Raw genomic sequence first — 19,994 nt, forward strand, 5'->3', positions numbered from 1 at the left:
GAGCGGGAAATCAGCACGTTGCTGATTGGTCGAAGCCTCCAGCAGAACTGTATAAAAGGAGAGGTTTTTCCCCCAGCCTGTTGCTGGGTTCACCCTATATTAAAGAGCTGTTGTCACTACCCTGGTCTCCAGCCTCGTTACTTCCCGAACTTAACAGCCACACTTGGAATATTGCATCCAGTTTTGGTCGCCACGATGTAAAAAAGATGTTGAGACTCTAGAAAGAGTGCAGAGAAGAGCAACAAAGATGATTAGGGGACTGGGGGCTAAAACATAGGAAGAATGGTTGCAGGAACTGGGTATGTCTAGTTTAATGAATAGAAGGACTAGGGGAGACATGATAGCAGTGTTCCAATATCTCAGGGGCTGCCACAAAGAAGAGGGAGTCGGGCTGTTCTCCAAAGCACCTGAGGGTAGAACAAGAAGCAATGGGTGAAAACTGATCAAAGAAAGAAGCAACTTAGAACTAAGGAGAAATTTCCTGACGGTTAGAACAATTAATAAGTGGAACGACTTGCCTGCAGAAGTTGTGAATGCTCCAACACTGGAAATTTTAAAGAAAATGTTGGATAACCATCTGACTGAGATGGTGTAGGGTTTCCTGCCTGGGCAGGGGGTTGGACTAGAAGACCTCCAAGGTCCCTTCCAACTCTGTTGTTATATTATATTATATTAAATAATGGAGTCGGTCACCAGAACCAACGGTTCTTCCAAGCTTACGGACTCGTGCTGGATCCCATCTTCAGGGAACTCAAAGATGCTTTTTTCAAGAGGCAACTGGACTTTCAAAAGCCTGAAAAATATTTCAGGCTTTTGAAATGGAAATGGACCATCTTCAGGGAACTTTTCAAATCTCCAAGATATTGTGTACATTGGGCTGTTTTATGCACGGTATTTATGTGGTGCCTGGTTGTTGTCTGGCGTTTCGTTTGTTAATTTGGGTGTGGATGATTGGATGATTAAGTCGTTAATTGTTGTTTCTTGTGCTGCTAAGTACCTGGTAAACTGGTGGTAAATCAGCACTCTTGTTGACTGACAAGGGGCTTGTTTTCTAGGCGCCAATCATTTCTCTGGCTATTTTTGTTCCTGCTCAGCCAACAATCTTAGCCGCTGCAAAATTGAATACATAACCTTGCTCATTGCAATATGAAGCTGCCAATGAGTTTCCGTCTCCTCGTCTGACCGCTCGCTCGAGTTTTTGTAATCTGGTGGTTAGTTCCCTCTCCTTCTGCCCTACGTAGTCGCAGGGAATCCAGTAAATCTGGAAATCGGATAAGCTGGTTTGTATTTCAGCTGCAATAGCGGGCCGTGCTCAACTAAATTAGTTCATCCCATCTCTTCCGCTCCCCAAAAAGGGGTGGAAAAATTAGATTCAGGGGGAAAAAAAGATCTCGGCCAGTTCTGATCTCATTCTCCCCCGGGTCTGATTCCCCACCCAACTCAACTTCTGCACTTCTTTTGAAGTTGACTCAAATGGGATTGTGAAATGGTTGGAAGAAATGTCCATCTGGGTCCAGTTCCAAGCGGGGAAAAAGACGCTGGAAACATGGAGACCGCTTGGTCTTGATGTTGAGTGAAAGGGGAGAAAAGGGCAGAGATGCTGAGAGTGCCTGGGTTTTATGCCCTCTGTTGGGCTTTGAATTTGAGCTTGTATTCTGATTGGTTGTCAGACTCCCAGGGGGCCATGCAGGGGCAACTCTGTAGGCTGTCCTGTGTCCCAGGCTTGGTTGAGCCTTGCTGGGTGATGTATTCTTCCCAGGTGCCATGTGGGGAGTTCTGTTGCTAGACGGGTAGAGGGCTTTTACCTTTGTTGGATCTTGGGTGAGGGCATTTGCTTATGAATAGACCTAGCTATCTCTTTATCTTAAGTGCAGACATCTGCTGGGGGCTATTGAGGAAGGTGGGGGCTATTAAGAGTGAGTCTGTTTCCTGCCGAAAAAAACATGTTTCTCCATTTCTCATCCAGGGAAATATAGCATTCTGCCTTTTTTAAAATTTCCTAGACTATTTCGTTTTCCTAGGAGAAGGGTGGGTGGTAACTTCCTACAATATAAACCCAGCACGGTTTTGTTCTCCTTGGCATCAACCGCATCGCGCAGAAGCGTAGCCTGGATCTTTGTGGCAATTGCACAACCATGAAAAAAAACCGTGGAAGGTGATGATTTTGACAGCCGAAACGGCATATTCAAGGCTATCAATGTGGAACTCAAGAGGGGAAACAGCGCAACGGTGCTTGTTTCTTGCACAATTCTCCTTTCATTCCTTCCGAACAGCTGGGCACACAATGAAAAGGCTGTTTTTTCCCCCTCCTGGAACGCATTGTGCGTTAATAAACATCCCACTGCCATCGTGTGGGCATCGGCCCAAAAAGCACAAGGCGGCTGGCACCATCCTGGGCATTTTTATTTACGCCCAGCCAAGCTGCCACCCTGGTTGCATGGGAGGTTTGCTAAAGGCAGGGGAGGCTGATCTGGAGCAAAGGCAACAGGCAATGGCAAAGTCTAATCTTTCCACTTTGAACGACTTGGATATTTCTGCACCGGTAGTTCAACTAGCTGGATGAGTGTCTTTAAGATGCACAGTTTTGTCTTTTGCAACCAGCTCTCTCCTATTGGCATGTATTATTGTAGAAGCATAAAATTGGGCATGATCCAGGTGGACAGACACAGAATTAAAAACCTCCAGGAGAAATACAATAAAACAATCTGCCTTAGTTCCCTGCGCCTGCTAAGTTGTGATATTTAAAAATAAAAGTTTCCTCTGTGTGCAACTGGGATTCGAACTCGCGACTTCAAGACACCTTTGAGGCTTTTGACCGTCTCGCCCCTAGGAGGGTTCTCGTGGGCTACGACAGCTGAAAAGGAAGACGCTCTTTCCCGCAGGAGGGCGCTCGCATCTCCTCAACCTCCACACCATAGAGTACAACATCTAGCAAGTCAACCCCTTCGTACTTCACTTCCGGCATGACTGCACAAACTCCCAGGAGGCTTTCTTACCACTGAGCTGCCGATGCCTAGAATGGATGCCTAGAATGGCACTGATGCAGCACAGGAATTCCGCTTTTGAGGCGTTTTAAAGCCACGTGAATGACGGAGGCGGTGACGTAACATTTAGAACCGCCCCCCCCGGTCTTCTGACGCTCCCATTGGCTGAGTGCTCTGTTGCTCAAGCGGGCTCAGGAGGCGGGGCCGCAGCCGGCGGCTGCTCGGAGCTGAGGGCGGCGGGGGGCCGGCGCCGCGGAACAGCGAAGCCGCTGAGAGAAATCGAGCGGCGGGGATCCCTCCGGGCCTCCGGCACCGTCCCTACGAAGCAAGGTGGCGGCTGCCGCGAACTCTCGGCCTTGACGGAGGGGGCGGAGTCCGCCTGGGGCCGCCTTTGTTATTCATGCGCGGCGCGAGGCATGGTGGGTGGCCCTCATTGACATTCATGAGCCTCATGAATATTAATTATCATGAATATAAAGGGGAGGAGCTTTGGAGTTTCCCCGCCCCCCCACTTTTTTTCTCGCTTCCTTTACCAAGTTCTCCAGCTGGGTTAGGCCAGATAGGTATGTTTTCTCTGCATGTTTTTAATAATAGGTAAAAAGAAAGACTCCATCTCTTTAAAAAAAAAATTTCCTTTGCACAACCACCTTGCAAGGTAGGCCAGCCTGCATTCCTTGCCCAAGTCTTGGCAACTCCTTAAATTTTCCTGCCTCTCCATGCACTTTGAGCAGTTTGCTTAAGGCCTCGCTGACTTTCTTTCCTTCTGCACTCTTCCTTTGGCAGATTTTACTTATTTGCTAAATTTATTCGCTGCCCGTCTCCCTACTGGGCTACACTTGGCAGCAATAAAAATGATTTAAAACCTGTAAACCTAATATTTATTTTTCTTTTTGCCGGAAAGCTGTGTTGGGTCTGCAGCAGCCCAAAGTTTGGAGGCGTTAGGCAGCCCTGTTCCTCTTAAAAATGCTTCTTTTTGCATATATTTTGAACCCATGTTTTTAGTTTTTTATTATATACAAAGACTTACCTTATAGTTCCCAGGTTCGAATTCCGGCTGTGCCTAAAGGGAACATTTTTAGTATTGGAGCTTAGCAGCTGCAGGGACCTCAAGCTGAACAATTTATATTTATTTTTATATATGTTGCGGCTCAGTCCATCGAAGGCCTGGAGAAGCTGGACTCGGCACCTCTCAAAAGCCCGTGTCTTTTAATATGTGTGTTTATGTGCAAACAAGGGTAGATAGATATAGACAGATCATAGATATTAACAGGTAATTGTTAAATGAATTGCATCTGATTTTATGATTATTATTTTTTTGGCCACGATTAAGTGAACCACTCCAGTTTTTAAAGAAATTGTGCCGTCATTTAGCGAATCCAGTTTTCCCCCCATTGCGCTTGCTTGTTGAAAGATGGCTGTGAAAGTCGCAGATGGTGATCACATGATCCCAAGGATGCGGCAACAGTGGTAAAATCCAATTTTTTTTTACTACCGGTTCTGTGAGCGTGGCTTGGTGGGCGTGGCAGGGGAAGGATACTGCAAAATCTCCATTCCCACCCCACTCTGGGGCAAAGCCAGAGGTGGTGTTTGCCGGTTCTACGAACTGTTCAAAATTGCCACTACCGGGTTCTCCAGAACCTGTCAGCACCTGCTGGATTTCACCCCTGTGCTGCAACCATCATAAATACATTGGGGTCCACCGATCTTAAAATTGCCGAGTTTAAAAACCTCTGCGTTCTCTGCCTCTCAGATGCTAGGTTCCAGATTTCAACGGTTCCAGATAACAACGGTTAGAAAATTGGTGCAGCCACCAAAGGAGAAGCGTAAATGGTTTTAACACCAGCAACCTCTTTATTTATAAATTGCCGAAAAGCAGAAAGCTAAACCTGGTGTCTTACGATGTGTTTTAGAACGGCTGGGGATTTTTTTTTCTTTCTTTTACTTTCACCAGGTCCCTGCTCCATGAACATCGGTCTGCCACCGGCCAAGAGACGCTTGTTTGACGAGATGAGAAAATAAAGGACCTGTATTTCATCCGTTAAATTCCTGCACATTCTGGGCAAACCTTGACGGGAGTCACATCAAGAAGAAGAAGAAGAAGAAAAAGCCATTACTTTCGTTGAAAGCCCTTATTTATAAAAAGAGGTAAGTGCCGCCTTCTTTCTGATTGGTTTCATTATGCTAAGGAAAGAAGCAGACAGCATTCATTGTGCGTGATATATTATCCTGATATTTCCCGTGTGTGTGTGTGCCTTTTTAAGTTTTTTGATATGTTTTTGGCTGCTGAATAATTCATTTTTGGGAGGCTTTGATGGTATAAAATTTGTATATCTGTCACTGGAGCTTGCTTAATTTTGTTTTTTAAAAAACTCATGTTTCATTGCTTGGTCCCCGTCCCCCCCTTGTTCTTTTCTTCCCCTCGTCTTTTATTCTGCGTTATATGTGGGACAGAAGGAGTGGTGCAGTAGCCTAGAAGCTGTGAGTTCGATCCTAGGTAGAGGCAGATATTTCTCTCTCTCTGGGCACAATGAGAATATATCTGCTGAACAAAACTCCGCATTGGCGACAGGAAGGGCAACCGGCCATTAAACACTTAGCTAGCTCCATTCAGTTACCCAGACTTCATCCCGCAAGAGATTGTGGGGTCATTCAAAGATGATGATGATGTGTGAGACAGAAAAAAGAATAAATCCTTCCAGGGGTAAAATCCAAAATTTTTCCCTATCAGTTCTGTGGGCGTGGCTTGGTGGGCATGGCAGGGGAAGGATATTGCAAAATCCCCATTCCCTCCCCACTCCTGGGGGAAAGATATTGCAAAATATCCTTTCCTGCCCCACTCTGGGCCAACCTTCGGCCGAACAGATTTTAGAAAAAAATGCTTTTAAAAGTTTTTTTTAAAAAAGGTGGCCACGCCCACCCAGTCACATTACCCATCCACCCCCACCAAGCCACGCCCACAGAACCGGTCGTAACAAATTTTACATTTCACCACTGCTTCAGAGGGTCATTAAATGAACCGTTGTAAGTTGAAGCCTATCTGTAATTCCCTTTTTGACAAACAACAGATAGTTGCAGAGTTCTGAGGTCAAAACAATCGCCGTTTATGACCTTCTCTGCTTCCAGCAAGCCAAGTCAATGGAAGACTCTACGTTCGCTCCACGACTCGCAGTTCACTTAGCAGCTTCAATAATTCCCTTAACAGGCTGTTAAAAATTGCACACGGCCCTCGCTGAACAGCCTCGCTGCTTAACCACAGAAGTTTTGGTCCCAATTTTGGTTGCAAGTCGAGGACCACCTGTTCAGAGCCAGTTCTTTAACGAACCCGCCTTTCCTGTTTGTGTTGCTTTCTGGGGCCTGTCCGTGTTCGCAGAGAACAAGCTTTCGAGAAGTCCCTGCGTTTTGTAACATCCTTTTCTCCTCCGATTTCTCATTCAGGCCTTTTGAGGTGCTTCAGGTCAGGGAAATGGGTTGCACAAGGACTCGCATGTGGTTGTGGTTGTTGCTGGGTTTAATAACAGGATCCCAACGTAACAGATTTGGAAGGGGCCTTGGAGGTCTTCTAGTCCAACCCCCTCTCAAGCAGGAGACCCTGCAGCATTTCAGACAAATGGCTGTCCACTCTCTTCTTTAAAAATCCCAATGAGAGGGGAAGGGAAGGGAAAGGGGGAGAAAGGGAAGGGAAAGAAGAAAGGAAAGGAAAAAGGAAAAGAAACAGAGTTAGAAGGGACCTTGAGGTCCTCTAGTCCAACCCTCTGCTCAAGCGACAGACACTATAACATTTCAGGTAAACAGCTGTCCAATCACTTCTCAAAATCTTCCAGTGTTGGAGCATTCGCAACTTCTGGAGGCAAGTTGTTCCACTGTTTAATTGTTCTAACTGTCAGGAAATTTCTCCTTAGTTCTAAGTTGCATCTCTCCTTGATTAGTTTCCATCCGTGGCTTCTTGTTCTACCCTCAGATGCTTTGAAGGATAGCTTGACTCCCTCTTTTTTTTTGGCAGCCCCTGAGATATCGGAAGGCTGCTATCATGTCACCCCTGGTCCTTTTCTTTTCCACTAGACTGGACTTCTGAAAGCCTGGCCGAGTTTCTTAGTCCCCTCCCTTCCCCTCCTCAAGGCAGAGCAAGCTCAGGTTTTCTTCTTTTACTTCCTCCTCCCTTGGCAGATTCCGCTGGTGTTGACCTAAGGGCTACTGAATACCTTTCTCAAGGCCATCTGCCTGTCCCTCTGCAATCCTCTGCTTCCTTCCTCCCCTTATTCCCCCACACCCCTTCATGTCCTCGCAGGGCTGAGTCCCTCCGTATTTGCTACTGAAGCTTACTTACCCCATATATATATATTTTCTTTCTTTCTTTTCTTTCTTTCTTTCTTTCTTTCTTTCTTTCTTTCTTTTCCACTAGACTGGACTTCTGAAAGCCTGGCCGAGTTTCTTAGTCCCCTCCCTTCCCCTCCTCAAGGCAGAGCAAGCTCAGGTTTTCTTCTTTTACTTCCTCCTCCCTTGGCAGATTCCACTGGTGTTGACCCAAGGGCTACTGAATACCTTTCTCAAGGCCATCTGCCTGTCCCTCTGCAATCATTCCTTCCTCCTCCCTTTCTCTCTTTCTTTCTTTCTTTCTTTCTTTTCTTTCTTTCTTTCTTTCTTTCTTTCTTTTCTTTTCTTTTTTCTTTTCTTTTCTTTTCTTTTCTGATCCCTCGCAGGATTTCGCCACCCACCCCACCCCCAGCCAAAGGAAAATGGGCAACGTGGAAAGCAACAGCTCTTACCAGAAACATCTCTCCAGGTTTCTTCCTGATGAGCTCGCTGACGTCAACAGCGTTTTTAGCACCTTATCTGGAGCGGACGAGGCCGTGGCTGTGAAAGTGGGGAAAAAGGCCCAGACTGGGGTGACCCTTGAAGCACTCAAGGTAAGGAAGCAATGGGCAGGCTCCCTTAGGGTCGTAAGTCGAGGACTGCCTATCATTCATTCGTTTATTATATATATTTTTTTCTCCTTGCCTTTATTATCTTATAAGTGACTCAAGGCGGCGAAATTTACATAATACCCCTTCCTCCGCCTCTTTTTCCTCACAACAACAACTCTTTCCCACTCCCCCCCCCACCAACAACAACAACCCTGTGAGGCTGTGTGACTTGGCTTGCGACACACGTCAGAGGAGCTGTTTTAGGGTTTCGTTCTTCTGGTGACGGGGTAAGCTACTTCTTACGGGTGGTCCTCGACTTATGACCGCAATTGCGCCCCAGATTTCTTCTGCTAAGCTAGACGGCCGTTAAGTGGATTTTGTACCATTTTACCGCCTTGCTTGACGCAGCTGTTTAGTGAATCACGGCCGTGGTTCAATTAGTAAGCCGGTCGTTAAGTGAATCCAGCTTCCCCACTGACTTTGCTTGTCAGGAGGTCACAAAAGGGGATCACGTGACACCCTCCCCCCACCGGGGGGGGACCTTCAAGTGTCATAAATAGGAGTCAGTTGCCAAGCTTCTGAATTTTGATCATATAAGTAACACACAAGTGTGTTTTAATTAATTTACTATAATTTTAAATTTTAAAGGGTTTTATATCGGTCTATGACCGTTTTGTTTTTTGTTTTTTTGCATTTATATCCCGCCCTTCTCCGAAGACTCAGGGCAGCTTACACTATGTTAGCAATAGTCTTCATCCATTTGTATATTATATACAAAGTCAACTTTATTGCCCCCAACAATCTGGGTCCTCATTTTACCTACCTTATAAAGGATGGAAGGCTGAGTCAACCTTGGGCCTGGTGGGACTTGAACCTGCAGTAATTGCAAGCAGTTGCTGTTAATAATAGGCTGCATTAGCCTGTTGCGCCACCAGAGGCCCTATTTATTTATAATATTTATATATATACCTATATATTTAGCTAATTAGGCCTATTAAATATTAAATATTTCGTTTTAAATTCGTTTTAATCTACTATTTATACTTTGTATATTCTGTGTTTTTAATATGGCTGTTAAACCGCCCTGAGTCCTTCGGGAGAAGGGCGGTATAGAAATTAAATTATAAATAAATAAAATAAAGAAATATGACCGCGAGGATGCGGCAGTGGTTGTTAAGTGTGGAAAATGGCCATAAGGTCCTTTTTCCCCCCAGGGCTGTTGTACCTTTGAGCGGTCACTAAATGAACCGTTGTAAGTTGAGGACTAAGTATGTTTTCCTGGATGCCTTTGGTCCTTTTCCTAGGCCTACGTCAAGGATGCCCTGCCTCCATCAATGGTTACGAGACTGTACAATGGGATGAGAAGCATTCAGGAGACCCGCAGTTCCCCCGAGCCCATCCCCTGGGTGCCGAAGGAGCAGTTCGTGATCTTCGCCTCCACCCTCTTCAAGGGCAACGCCCAGGAAAAAAGTGGAATTGTCCTGAAGATGGTCTCGGGTGCTCAGAAGGCTGTCAAGGGTAGCCAGATCCTAGAGGTAAGCAGGCCGACATCTCGTTTGCGTTCGGGGGGAAAGGTGAGGTCTATTTATTTATTTAGCACATGGCATCCCTCGCACAGTCACTGACACGCAACCCTAATAAAACACATTGTATGTCTGGATAAGAATTTGGTGGATTATTCAAAATGTCTTGAAGAAGAAGAAGATAAAGTTCCTGCTGCAATTTTTCCTTTTGGGAATTATAACGGATTGTACGGTGACTGAGACTAGATTGATCTTGAACTTAATAACAGCAGCAAGACTGCTGATTGGACAATATTGGAAGAAAAAAAGAACTACCTACAATAGAAGAATGGATATTGAAAGTTAACAACCTGGCTGAGATGACAAAAATCTCAGCCTTTTTGAAAGACAATACGCAGGAAAGATATTTAATTGAATGGAAAAAATGGATTGATTATTTACAAAATAGATATCAGATTAAGAGATATCAGATTGCCTTTGAATAATTAGGATGTATTATTTTAGAATGTTATGGGGGAGGTTAGGAAATGAAAAGACTCGGATGAGGCTAACTGGGTTAGAAGGGAAAATCTTAGTCTATGTTTGGTTTATGTGTAATAATACCTTGTGATTGACCCGGGAAGCCGGGGTGGGGGATGGGGTGAAGGGAGGGGAAGGGGTTTTTAGGGGGAGGGAGGGAAAAGGGGGAAAATGTTTATTTGTTTTTTAAAACTTTTTCAATTAAAAAAAAAGACATTGTATGTACAAACACAGATACAAGTTGAAATAAAGCTTCAGGAAATATAGAGTTTATATAAAGTATGTGAAAATATAATTCTTCTTCTTCGTGTGCCATGTCCATCATCGGACGTTGGCAATCCTATTTTTATCAACAGCCGCACGAAAAAGCGCCGCTGAGTTTTGTCCAAACCGGTTCAAGATTTTGAAGCCACAATGTTCTTCTTCTGCCTGGACCTCCTTTGCCTTCAATCTTTCCCTGGAGGATTAAGTGAAGGATACCGTATTTTTCTGGGTGTCGCTGTTGTGACCTAGGCCCAAGGAGTTATTACCAGACACAATCAGTCCTAAACAAAGATATTTTATTAGAACCGCTGAGAATTACTTCATTCTGAGCTTAGTCCAAATTAATTCCAAAACAAAGTCCTTCGGAAAAAGTTCTTCAGCCTTATCACAAACCTTTGTCTTCTTTGGCACCCTGCCAAAGGCTTTTCTTGGCAAGAACCCCACAAAATTCACAAACAGGAGACAAGAAACAGTTGCAGCAACGTTGCTTTCCTACAAAGAAAGCATTGCTGCTCTTTTAAGCCTTATGGGAGGGGCCAATCATCTCCTGGCCTTACTCCTGAGTCATCCTTTTTGCTTCAGCTGCTCTTGCCTTCTGGCAGCTCTTCGCATGCGTGCACTAGGAACAGGGACTTCCTGTTCCTCTGCCTCTCTGCTGTCCACCTCTGGAGGCTGTGGAGTCCGGGCATTGCTCCCAGATGGCCCTGGCCCCGTCTCTGCCTCTGACGCAGAGCCCTTGTCCGGGCCTTCCCCAGACTCCAGGACTGGCCCATTGTCCTCCCCAGCCTCCTCACTGTCAGACTCCACTTCCAGCTCTGCAGGCTGCTGGCGGACCACAACAGTCGCATCCCATGTCCAAAATATTCTAACTTTCGCTTTTGAATGGCTTTGGTGATCTCCCTTGGCTTTCCCAGACGGCTTATCCCCTCCTCATTTCTGATCTTGTCAACCCAGCTTATACGTAACAGCCGCCTGTAAATTCCACATTTCAAATGCTAAAATATTATATATCAGGTTAAAAATATTGTATTAAGGTAAAAACATAATAAAGTCTCCAAAATCATCTTAGATTTTGCGAGAGGACTTGTTTCTAGAAGCAAAATCATCCAAGACCATTTAAAAAAACAAAACAAAACCCTCTTTTTGTCCTTGAAGTTTGCAGGGGATTTGATCAGCTCCGTGGTTCACGTGCTCAGCTACAGGAAGCTGCTGAAAGGGTGGAATCCAAAGAAGCTGAATAATTCAGTCGCAAGGATCAAAGCGTTGGCTACTCAGCTTACCTCGGAACTGAAATCTGCAGGTGAGCTGCGAGCGCTCTTGTTATCAGGTTGTGACCTAGGCAACAGCAGGACGTAAAACAAAGCCTATCATAGGAAGCCTGAAAGAGCCACAATTTTCTGACTTAACCTTCCTCCTATAAAGTAGTGGCCAAAATTGCAGAAACCTTTTGGGAAAAGTGTATTTTCTAAAACTAGCTTATAACACCACTTTTTTGGGGGGAGTAGTACCGTATCAATGGAAAAATCATTTAATCAAGAACATCATGCAGTAACTTTTATGGCGGATTTGCTATTAGAATAGCAGTTACACTATAAAGAAGAAAATTGAAACACGTAGGAAAAAACGAGATATACGAAAATTATCACCCTAGACAAAAGGCGATATACAAAAATGATCACCATGTCAGTGAATACTTCGTTGGGTAACTTTTAGCATGAATTACGGTCTTACAGCGTCTTCCCATGGAGTCTTTTAGTTCTGCAGCTGTTATCATGTGAAACCAAGTTTGAATGATGGCTTCTATTAACTGGGTTTTATTGCTGGGTCACTTCTGACTAACAAGTTTCTTTAGTCGGCTCCGTAGATTTTCAATTGGGTTAAGGTCTAGGCTATTCCCAGGCCATTCCAACAGTGGAATAGGATTATCCTGTAACTCCAAAAAAACAAAACAAACAAACAAAAAAAAACAGTGTTATTAGCCACCAAACCTCAAAAATACACTTTTCTCAAAAGGTTTTCACAATTTTGGCCACTCCTGTAGGTAGTCCTTAGCTTAATGTCTGTTTGGTTATGACGGACTCCCATCCAAAAGTATTTATAACCAGTGGTGGGATTCAGCCGGTTCGCACCACTTCGGGAGAACTGGTTGTTAACTTTCTGAGCAGTTTGGTGAACTGGTGGTTGGAAGAAATCATTAGGGCAGAGAACCGGTTGTTAAATTATTTGAATCCCACCACTGCTTATAACCCAGTTCTGGAGTTCTCTCCTTATTCAATTTCCGCCCATGGCTTCTTGTCCTGCCCTCAGGTGCTTTGGAGAACAGCTTGACTCCCTCTTTGTTGTGGCAGCCCCTGAGATCCATTGTGGTCATAAGTTGAGGATTACCTGTAGAATCTGCTCTGAGACAGGGAGATGTTCTATTAGGGTTAGGAGAATTCTGGGAGTTGAAGTCCACCCTTCTTAAATGGAGAAAGCCTGATATTTGGTATGTATATAGTAGGTGAGTTTCGTCTTGCCAAATTCTGATTTGGGGCCTGGCCAAACCCATCTCTCTTGCTTCAGAGGGGAAGAACATGGAGGGAGACTCTGTCCTGGATGCTGTGTGCGACCAAAACAGCCTGGAAGATTGGCTCTTCCGTGTCCCGCAGATCTCCACCTTCCTCAAGGTGGTGCTTCAACAGGGCCTGCTCCTCCTGCAACCTCTCTCTGACGAAGCCGATGAGACTCTCCGCCTGCTGCCGGAATGTAGAGGCTTGCAAGGGATGGCCTTCGTCAGCTTACTCGACCTCCCCTCCATCACCTACCTCAACGCCCACCTGCCTTCTGAACTTCGGGATAAGTGGCAGCTGCTCTTCGCCTCCAGGATTCACGGTGAGAGCTTTACCCAGCTGTGCGGACACGTTGTCAACAAAGGGCCCTGCGTCCTGGTCCTGAAGGACGCCGATGGCTACATCTTCGGCGGGTTTTCCTCCTGTTCCTGGGAGGTGAAGCCCCAGTTTCAAGGTGAGGTCCTTCAAATTCGAAGTGAGATGAAAGATCCTCCCCAGTCTGCAGAATTGTCCATAATAATAATAATAATAACTTTATTGTCATTGTACGTATATGCACAGTATACCAGTGGTGAAATCCAAATTGTTTTACTACTGGTTCTGTGGGCGTGGCTTGGTGGGTGTGGTGTGGCTTGGTGGGCGTGGCTGGGTGGGCGTGTCGGGAAGGTTGCTGCAAAATATCCATGTGCACCCCGCTCCAGGGGAAGGATATTGCAAAATCCCCATTCCCTCCCCACTCCTGGGTTAAGGCTATTGCAAAATCTCCATTCCCTCCCCACTCCTGGGGGAAGGATATTGCAAAATCTCCATTCCCACCTCACTGGGACCAGCCAGAGATGGTATTTGCCGGTTCTCCGAACTGCTCAAAATTTCCGCTACCGGTTCTCCAGAACCTACTGGATTTCACCCCTGCAGTATACCGATACAATGAAATTCACTTAACACCCAAAGACCCAAAGGTCCAATACACATAACAATCCCCAAACAACCCCTCACCCTCCACAAATTCCCCGCCCCTGTAATTAATTCTGTAAATTAGACCGTGTAAAGTTATAAACAATTGTTCCGGATGTTTCATGCATTAAATTAGCAGATTTTAAGTACGCTGGTTCAAAAATTGTTGCTGTGCAGTGCACTGTTTGGGCTCTCTTGAGGGCACCAACAGATAACCACAAAATGAGTGTTTTAGTGGTAGATAAGTAGATACACGCATGCATACGCAAAGTGTGACAGCTGTTGCTATCCACTAGGTGGCAGTCTTCTCTTAGAAGAACCTTCCAACCGCTAGCTCTCCCGTCAAAATGGGAAATAAATGAGGACTAGTCACTTCACTTTTTCCAATTAGGCTCTGCTGGGGTGAATCTTTTCTGTTCTCCTCTCTCTGATCCGTAACTCTCGATTCATTTGTTTCTCACAGGGAACAACTCATGTTTTTTGTTCTCCATTTCTCCCTCGCTGGCGGTATTCACCTGCAGTGGCTACAATAACCACTATATGTACCTCAATCACGGGCAGCAGACCATGCCAAACGGACTTGTGAGTAACAAACAGTGAGGTGTTCGAGTTTGCTTTGGCCCCAAGGCTTTGTCCATGATGGCTTGTACAGCTGCCCATGCTTTGAAAATGTGTCAAAATAGGGGTCTCCAACCGTGGTAACTTTACAACTTGCAGATTTCAAATCCCAGAAATCCTCAGTCAACAGGTGGACCTCAATTCCCAGAATTCCTCAGCCAGCACGTGGACTTACAACTCTCAGAATTCCTCAGCCAGCACGTGGACCTCAATTCCCAGAATTCCTCAGCCAGCATGTGGACTTCAACTCTCAGAATTTCTCAGCCAGCACGAGGACTTCAACTCCCAGAATCCCTCAGCCAGCACGTGGACCTCAATTCCCAGAAGTCCTCAACCAGCATGTGGACTTCAGCTCTCAGAATTTCGCAGCCAGCACATGAACCTTAACTCCCAGAATTCCTCAGCCAGCACGTGGACTTCAACTCCCAGAATTCCTCAGCCAGCACGTGGACCTCAATTCCCAGAATTCCCAACCAGCATGTGGACTTCAACTCCCAGAATTCCTTAGCCAGCACGTGGACCTCAACTCCCAGAATTCCTTAGCCAGCATGAGGACTTCAATTCCCAGAATTCCTCAGCCAGCACGAGGACTTCAACTCTCAGAATTTCTCAGCCAGCACGAGGACTTCAACTCCCAGAATCCCTCAGCCAGCACGAGAACTTCAACTCCCAGAATTCCATGGCTGACTGAGGAATTCTGGGAGTTGAAATCCACAAGTCGTAAAGTTACCACAGTTGGAGATTTCTGTGTCAAAAGGCACATTCTGGACTTTCTGCAAATGACAAACCTTCTCCTCTCTTCATTGAGGCAGCTGACTTTCAGTGTCCTTGCCAATGTGAGACTAGGATGGCCAAACTTCCATAAAATCAAATGTGGCTCACCCAGAGGCTGCTTTAATGAGTAGCAGACATCCAAAGCTCTTCTCCCCAATCATTTTTTAAGCATATCCAGCCACAGGAGGCGGCTTTTGCTCTTAGCTTTTTCTTTTAAAAAAAATGGGTTACAGGTAGTTCTCAGGTTACAATCTTTCATTAGTGACTGAAGCTACAACGGCACTGAAAAAAGTGATTTGCAACCACTTTTCACACTTACGACAGTTGCAGTATCACTTGTGGTCACATGATCAAAATTCGGACACTTGGAAACTGGGTCATATTTATGACGGCCGCAGCATCCTGGGGTCACGGGATCCCCTTTGGCAGACTTCTGACAGGCATAGTCAATGGGAAGCCAGATTCGCTTAGCATCCATGTTTCTAACTTAATGTTGTGACCTAGGCCCAGGTAGTTATTACCAGACACAATCAGTCCTAAAGAAACATATTTTATTAGAACAGCTGAGGATTACTTCATTCTCAGCTTAGTCCAAATTAATTCCAAAACAAAGTCTTCATAAACAGTCCTTTGGCCTTATCACAAACCTTTGTCTACTTTGGCACCCTGCCAAAGGCTTTTCTTGGCAAAGCCCCACGAAGTTCGGAAACAAGAGATGCCGACAAGAAACAAATGTAGCAACGTTGCTTTCCTACAAAGAGCCCAAGAGCTGTTGATGCTCTTTTAAGTCTTATGGGAGGTGCCAATCATCTGGCCTTAACTCCCGAGTCATCCTTTTTGCTGTAGCTGCTTTTGCCTTCTGGCAGCTCTTCGCATGCGTGCACTAGGAACAGGCTTCTTCTGTTCCTCTGCCTCTCTGGAGGCTCTGGAATCTGTGCATTGCTCACAGTTGGCCTTGGCCCCATCTCTGCCTCTGACGCAGAGCCCTCATCCCGGCCTTTCCTGGACTCCAGGACTGACCCATGGTTCTTCCCAGCCTCCTCACTTTCCAACTCAGCTGGTAGCTCTGCGGGCTGCTGGCGGACCACAACACTTAATAGCTTCAGTGATTCACTTAACAGCTATGGCAAGAAAGGTAAAGTGAGCCAAACTTGCTTAACTGTTAATTGGGCTCGACTGTGGTCGTAAGTCAAGGGCTACTGTAATCCTTGCAGGTGTTGCCGTTGGTTGGAGGTTCATTCTTGCATTCTCTTTTTCCTGTATCTACAGACATGCCTGCTTTTTTTTTCCTTCCAGGGTATGGGAGGTCAACACGAATACTTTGGCCTCTGGGTGGACAGTAACTTTGGGCAAGGCCACAGCAAAGCCAAGCCTCGGTGCACCACGTACAACAGCCCTCAGCTCTCGGCCAAGGAGAACTTCCTGCTGGATTCCATGGAGGTGTGGGCTGTGGGAGACCTCCGTGAAGCCAAAAATGTAAGTCTTGCCACTCCGAGCAAAGCAGGGGTGAAACGCTCCCGGTTCGGACCGGATCTCCCGATCCGATAGCGATGGCGGCAGGTGGTTCGGAGAACCGGTAGCAAAAATCCCTGCCCCCCTCCATGCCCAACTGAGCCGCGCGATCATCAAGAGTTTTTTTTTACTTTTAAAAGCATTTTTTCTCTGGCCGAAAAAATGCTTTTAAAAGCTAAAAAAAAAAGCCTCTGATGATCGCATGGCTCAGCTAGGATCATTAGAACCTTTTCAAAGCATTTTTTCTGCAACCTCTTCGACCGAAGATGCTGTAAAAAAAATGCTTTTAAAGGGTTCTGGCGATCAGGCAACTCAGCTGGGATCGTTAGAACCCTTTCAAAGCATTTTTTCTGCAACCTCTTCAGCCGAAGAGGTTCGAATCCCAAGTGCCGCATAATGGGGTGAGCTCCTGTTACTTGTCCCAGCTCCAGCCAACCTAGCAGTTCGAAAGCACATAAAAAAATGCAAGTAGAAAAATAGGGAACACCTTTGGTGGGAAGGTAACAGTGTTCTGTGTGCCTTTGGCGTTGAGTCATGCCGGCCACATGACCACGGAGACATCTTCGGACAGCGCTGGCTCTTGGGCTCTGAAATGGAGATGAGCACTGCCCTCTAGAGTCAGGAACGACTAGCAAAGATGTGCGAGGGGAGCCTTTACCTTTAATTGGGCCCCACATGCATAAACTAGATAAAGGGGAATGGTAATTTGTGGTTGAACGTATTGGGTTTATCTAGCCCTTGGTTCATGGGGTGAGCCAACCCATCAGCTTCAATCATCACATGGTTGACTTGCTTGGACCGTAGCCCGTTTTGAAGTGTTTTGTTAACCTGGGCTTGGTATGTTGTGCAAATTCTTTTTCTTCCCATCCAGGGAGCTCCACTCCAAGCAAGGCAAATAGGTTAATTAAATTCTCAGGTATTTGGTTTCTAAGATCTTTACGCAAGCGGCAGGCGTTGTGCATCTTGATCTGTGGCTCAGCAGCTGCATTTTCTCTTTTCTTTTGAACAACCTGAATAATAATAATAATAATAATAATAATAATAATAATAATAATAATAATAATAATAATAATAATAATAATATCAGTATACCATATTTTTTGGAGAATAAGACACACCTTTTTCCCCCAAAAAAGAGGGTGAAAATCTGGGTGCCTCTTATACTTCAAATGTAGTCCCACCCAGCTTCTCAAACAGAGGTTTCAGAGGCTGAAAGAAGCTTCAGAAAAAAAGCCCCCAAACAGAGCTTCAGAAAAAAAGCCTCCAAACAGAGCTTCAGAAAAGAAGCCCCCAAATAGAGCTTCAGAAAAAAAGCCTCCAAACAGAGCTTCAGAAAAGAAGCCCCCAAACAGAGCTTCAGAAGCCCCCAAATAGAGCTTCAGAAAAAAAGCCCCCAAACAGAGCTTCAGAAAAAAAGCCTCCAAACAGAGCTTCAGAAAAGAAGCCCCCAAACAGAGCTTCAGAAAAAAAGCCCCCAAACAGAGTTTCAGAAAAGAAGCCTCCAAACAGAGTTTCAGAAAAGAAGCTCCCAAACAGAGTTTCAGAAGCTTTTTTTTCTGAAGTTCTGTGTTGGAGGCTTTCAGAGGCAGAAAAAAAAGCAAAAAAAAAAAAATACAAGGCACAGAGCTCACAACCAAGGAACCTGTTGCTAAAATTCACCTCTGGGAACAGCTGATTGGGGGTATTCTGGGAGGCCAATCCACCTGCCAATCAGCTTTTTTCTTATTTTCCTCCCCAAAAACTAAGGTGCATCTTATACTCTGAAAAATACGGTACTTTGATTTTTTTTTTATTTACATTTATATCTTGCCCTTTTCCGAAGACTCAGGGCGGCTTACAGTGTATAAGGCAATAGTCTCATTCTATTTGTATATTTACAAAGTCAACTTATTGCCCCCCCAACAATCTGGGTCCTCATTTTACCTACTTTATAAAGGATGGAAGGCTGAGTCAACCTTGGGCCGGGCTTGAACCTGCAGTAATTGCAGGCTGCTGTGTTCTAATAACAGGCTCCTTACAGCCTGAGCTATCCACGGCCCTTGATCCTTCCCTCTCCCCCCCCCCACGCCCCCCCACAGCTCCAAGAAATAAATTTGCTTTTTCTGGCAGCTCTGTCATCTGATCTAACCTGTTTCACTGATCAGGTCAAAGCAGAAACTTTCCACGTTTGCCAAGCAGTCAGTAGGATGGGCAAAGAATCTTAAGCTCAGGTTTCAGGAACAAGCAAAAGTCGGTCAGAGCTGGTTGCAGCCCAGATCTGCCCACCTTCAGCCGTGGTGGTTGTTTCGTTTTGTCTCCCCAACCTGTCTTCTGGATTTGGCTTTTAGGGAAAAGGCCAGAAGAGCATTTTAGACGCCGACCCAGAGGCCCAAGCCTTGCTAGAGATGATGGGGAAAAGCCGCCAGAGTGATGGGTTTCGGAAACCACCTGATGATGAAGAAGACGACAACTGAGACCTCATCTTGGAAACTGTTTCCTCCCCCCTCACCCAAGTCCGAGCAGGATTTGGCTGGAACACCTTCCAAGCTTTCTATTTTCCACATGTCAGTGGCCATTGTTGCCCAGTCTCTTTAAGCGTGATGAGGTTCGGTTAAATAACAATTGGTGTCTTTACGAACTTTGGACGTATTATCTGCAGGGTTATTTTTCACACACACACACACACACCCAGGGATTGGGTGTGTATTGTTCTAAATTCAGGACCTTCTTCTTTTCACATTATTCACATTTATCTTGGGTGCAAGGCCGCCTCAGGGGACTTCCAGATTTCTGGTGGAAAAGTATTCCTTTGGAGCAGGGGTCTCCAACCTTGGCAACTTTAAGCCTGGAGGACTTCAACTCCCAGAATTCCCCAGCCAGCTTTGCAGAATTCCCCAGCCAGCTTTGCAGATTTCTGGTGGAAAAGTATTCCTTTGGAGCAGGGGTCTCCAACCTTGGCAACTTTAAGCCTGGAGGACTTCAACTCCCAGAATTCCCCAGCCAGCTTTGCAGAATTCCCCAGCCAGCTTTGCAGATTTCTGGTGGAAAAGTATTCCTTTGGAGCAGGGGTCTCCAACCTTGGCAACTTTAAGCCTGGAGGACTTCAACTCCCAGAATTCCCCAGCCAGCTTTGCTGGCTGGGGGATTCTGAGAGTTGAAGTCCTCCAGGCTTAAAGTTGCCAAGGTTGGAGAGCCCTGTTTTGGAGGGACCCTAGTTCACTCACAAGAGTTGTCCGAACTCAACGTCTTCCATGCAAATCGATTTGTATTTTGTCAGGGAAATCGAAATGCTCCATAAAAAATGTATTTGTGGGGGGGGGGGTCTGTTGAGGTGCCATATACAGAAATCAGGATTTCGTATCTGAATGAATCGCACCAATATAAATGATTGGATCTGGTTCAGTCTGAGTCTTTTTT

General features: G+C 45.6%; 1 protein-coding gene across 2 annotated transcripts; it reads left to right on the forward strand.

Annotated features, from left to right (window-relative positions):
- The first annotated feature begins 3,153 nt into the window (after positions 1–3,153).
- Positions 3,154–19,975, forward strand: MEAK7 (MTOR associated protein, eak-7 homolog). Of its 2 annotated transcripts, none has more exons than XM_058155311.1 (9): positions 3,154–3,403; positions 4,936–5,129; positions 7,682–7,888; positions 9,190–9,420; positions 11,347–11,491; positions 12,754–13,194; positions 14,158–14,276; positions 16,383–16,562; positions 18,926–19,975. In XM_058155311.1, exons 3-9 carry the CDS (start codon positions 7,718–7,720, stop codon positions 19,049–19,051), a joined length of 1,413 nt encoding a protein of 470 aa, XP_058011294.1. In that variant the 5' UTR covers positions 3,154–3,403; positions 4,936–5,129; positions 7,682–7,717; the 3' UTR covers positions 19,052–19,975. The 2 variants fall into 2 exon arrangements, with proteins under 2 accessions (XP_058011294.1, XP_058011295.1); XM_058155312.1 differs by lacking the exon at positions 3,154–3,403 and adding an exon at positions 3,410–3,547.
- Positions 19,976–19,994: the final 19 nt, after the last annotated feature.

This window comes from Ahaetulla prasina, chromosome 12, assembly GCF_028640845.1.
Source record: "Ahaetulla prasina isolate Xishuangbanna chromosome 12, ASM2864084v1, whole genome shotgun sequence".
NCBI lineage: Eukaryota > Metazoa > Chordata > Lepidosauria > Squamata > Colubridae > Ahaetulla > Ahaetulla prasina.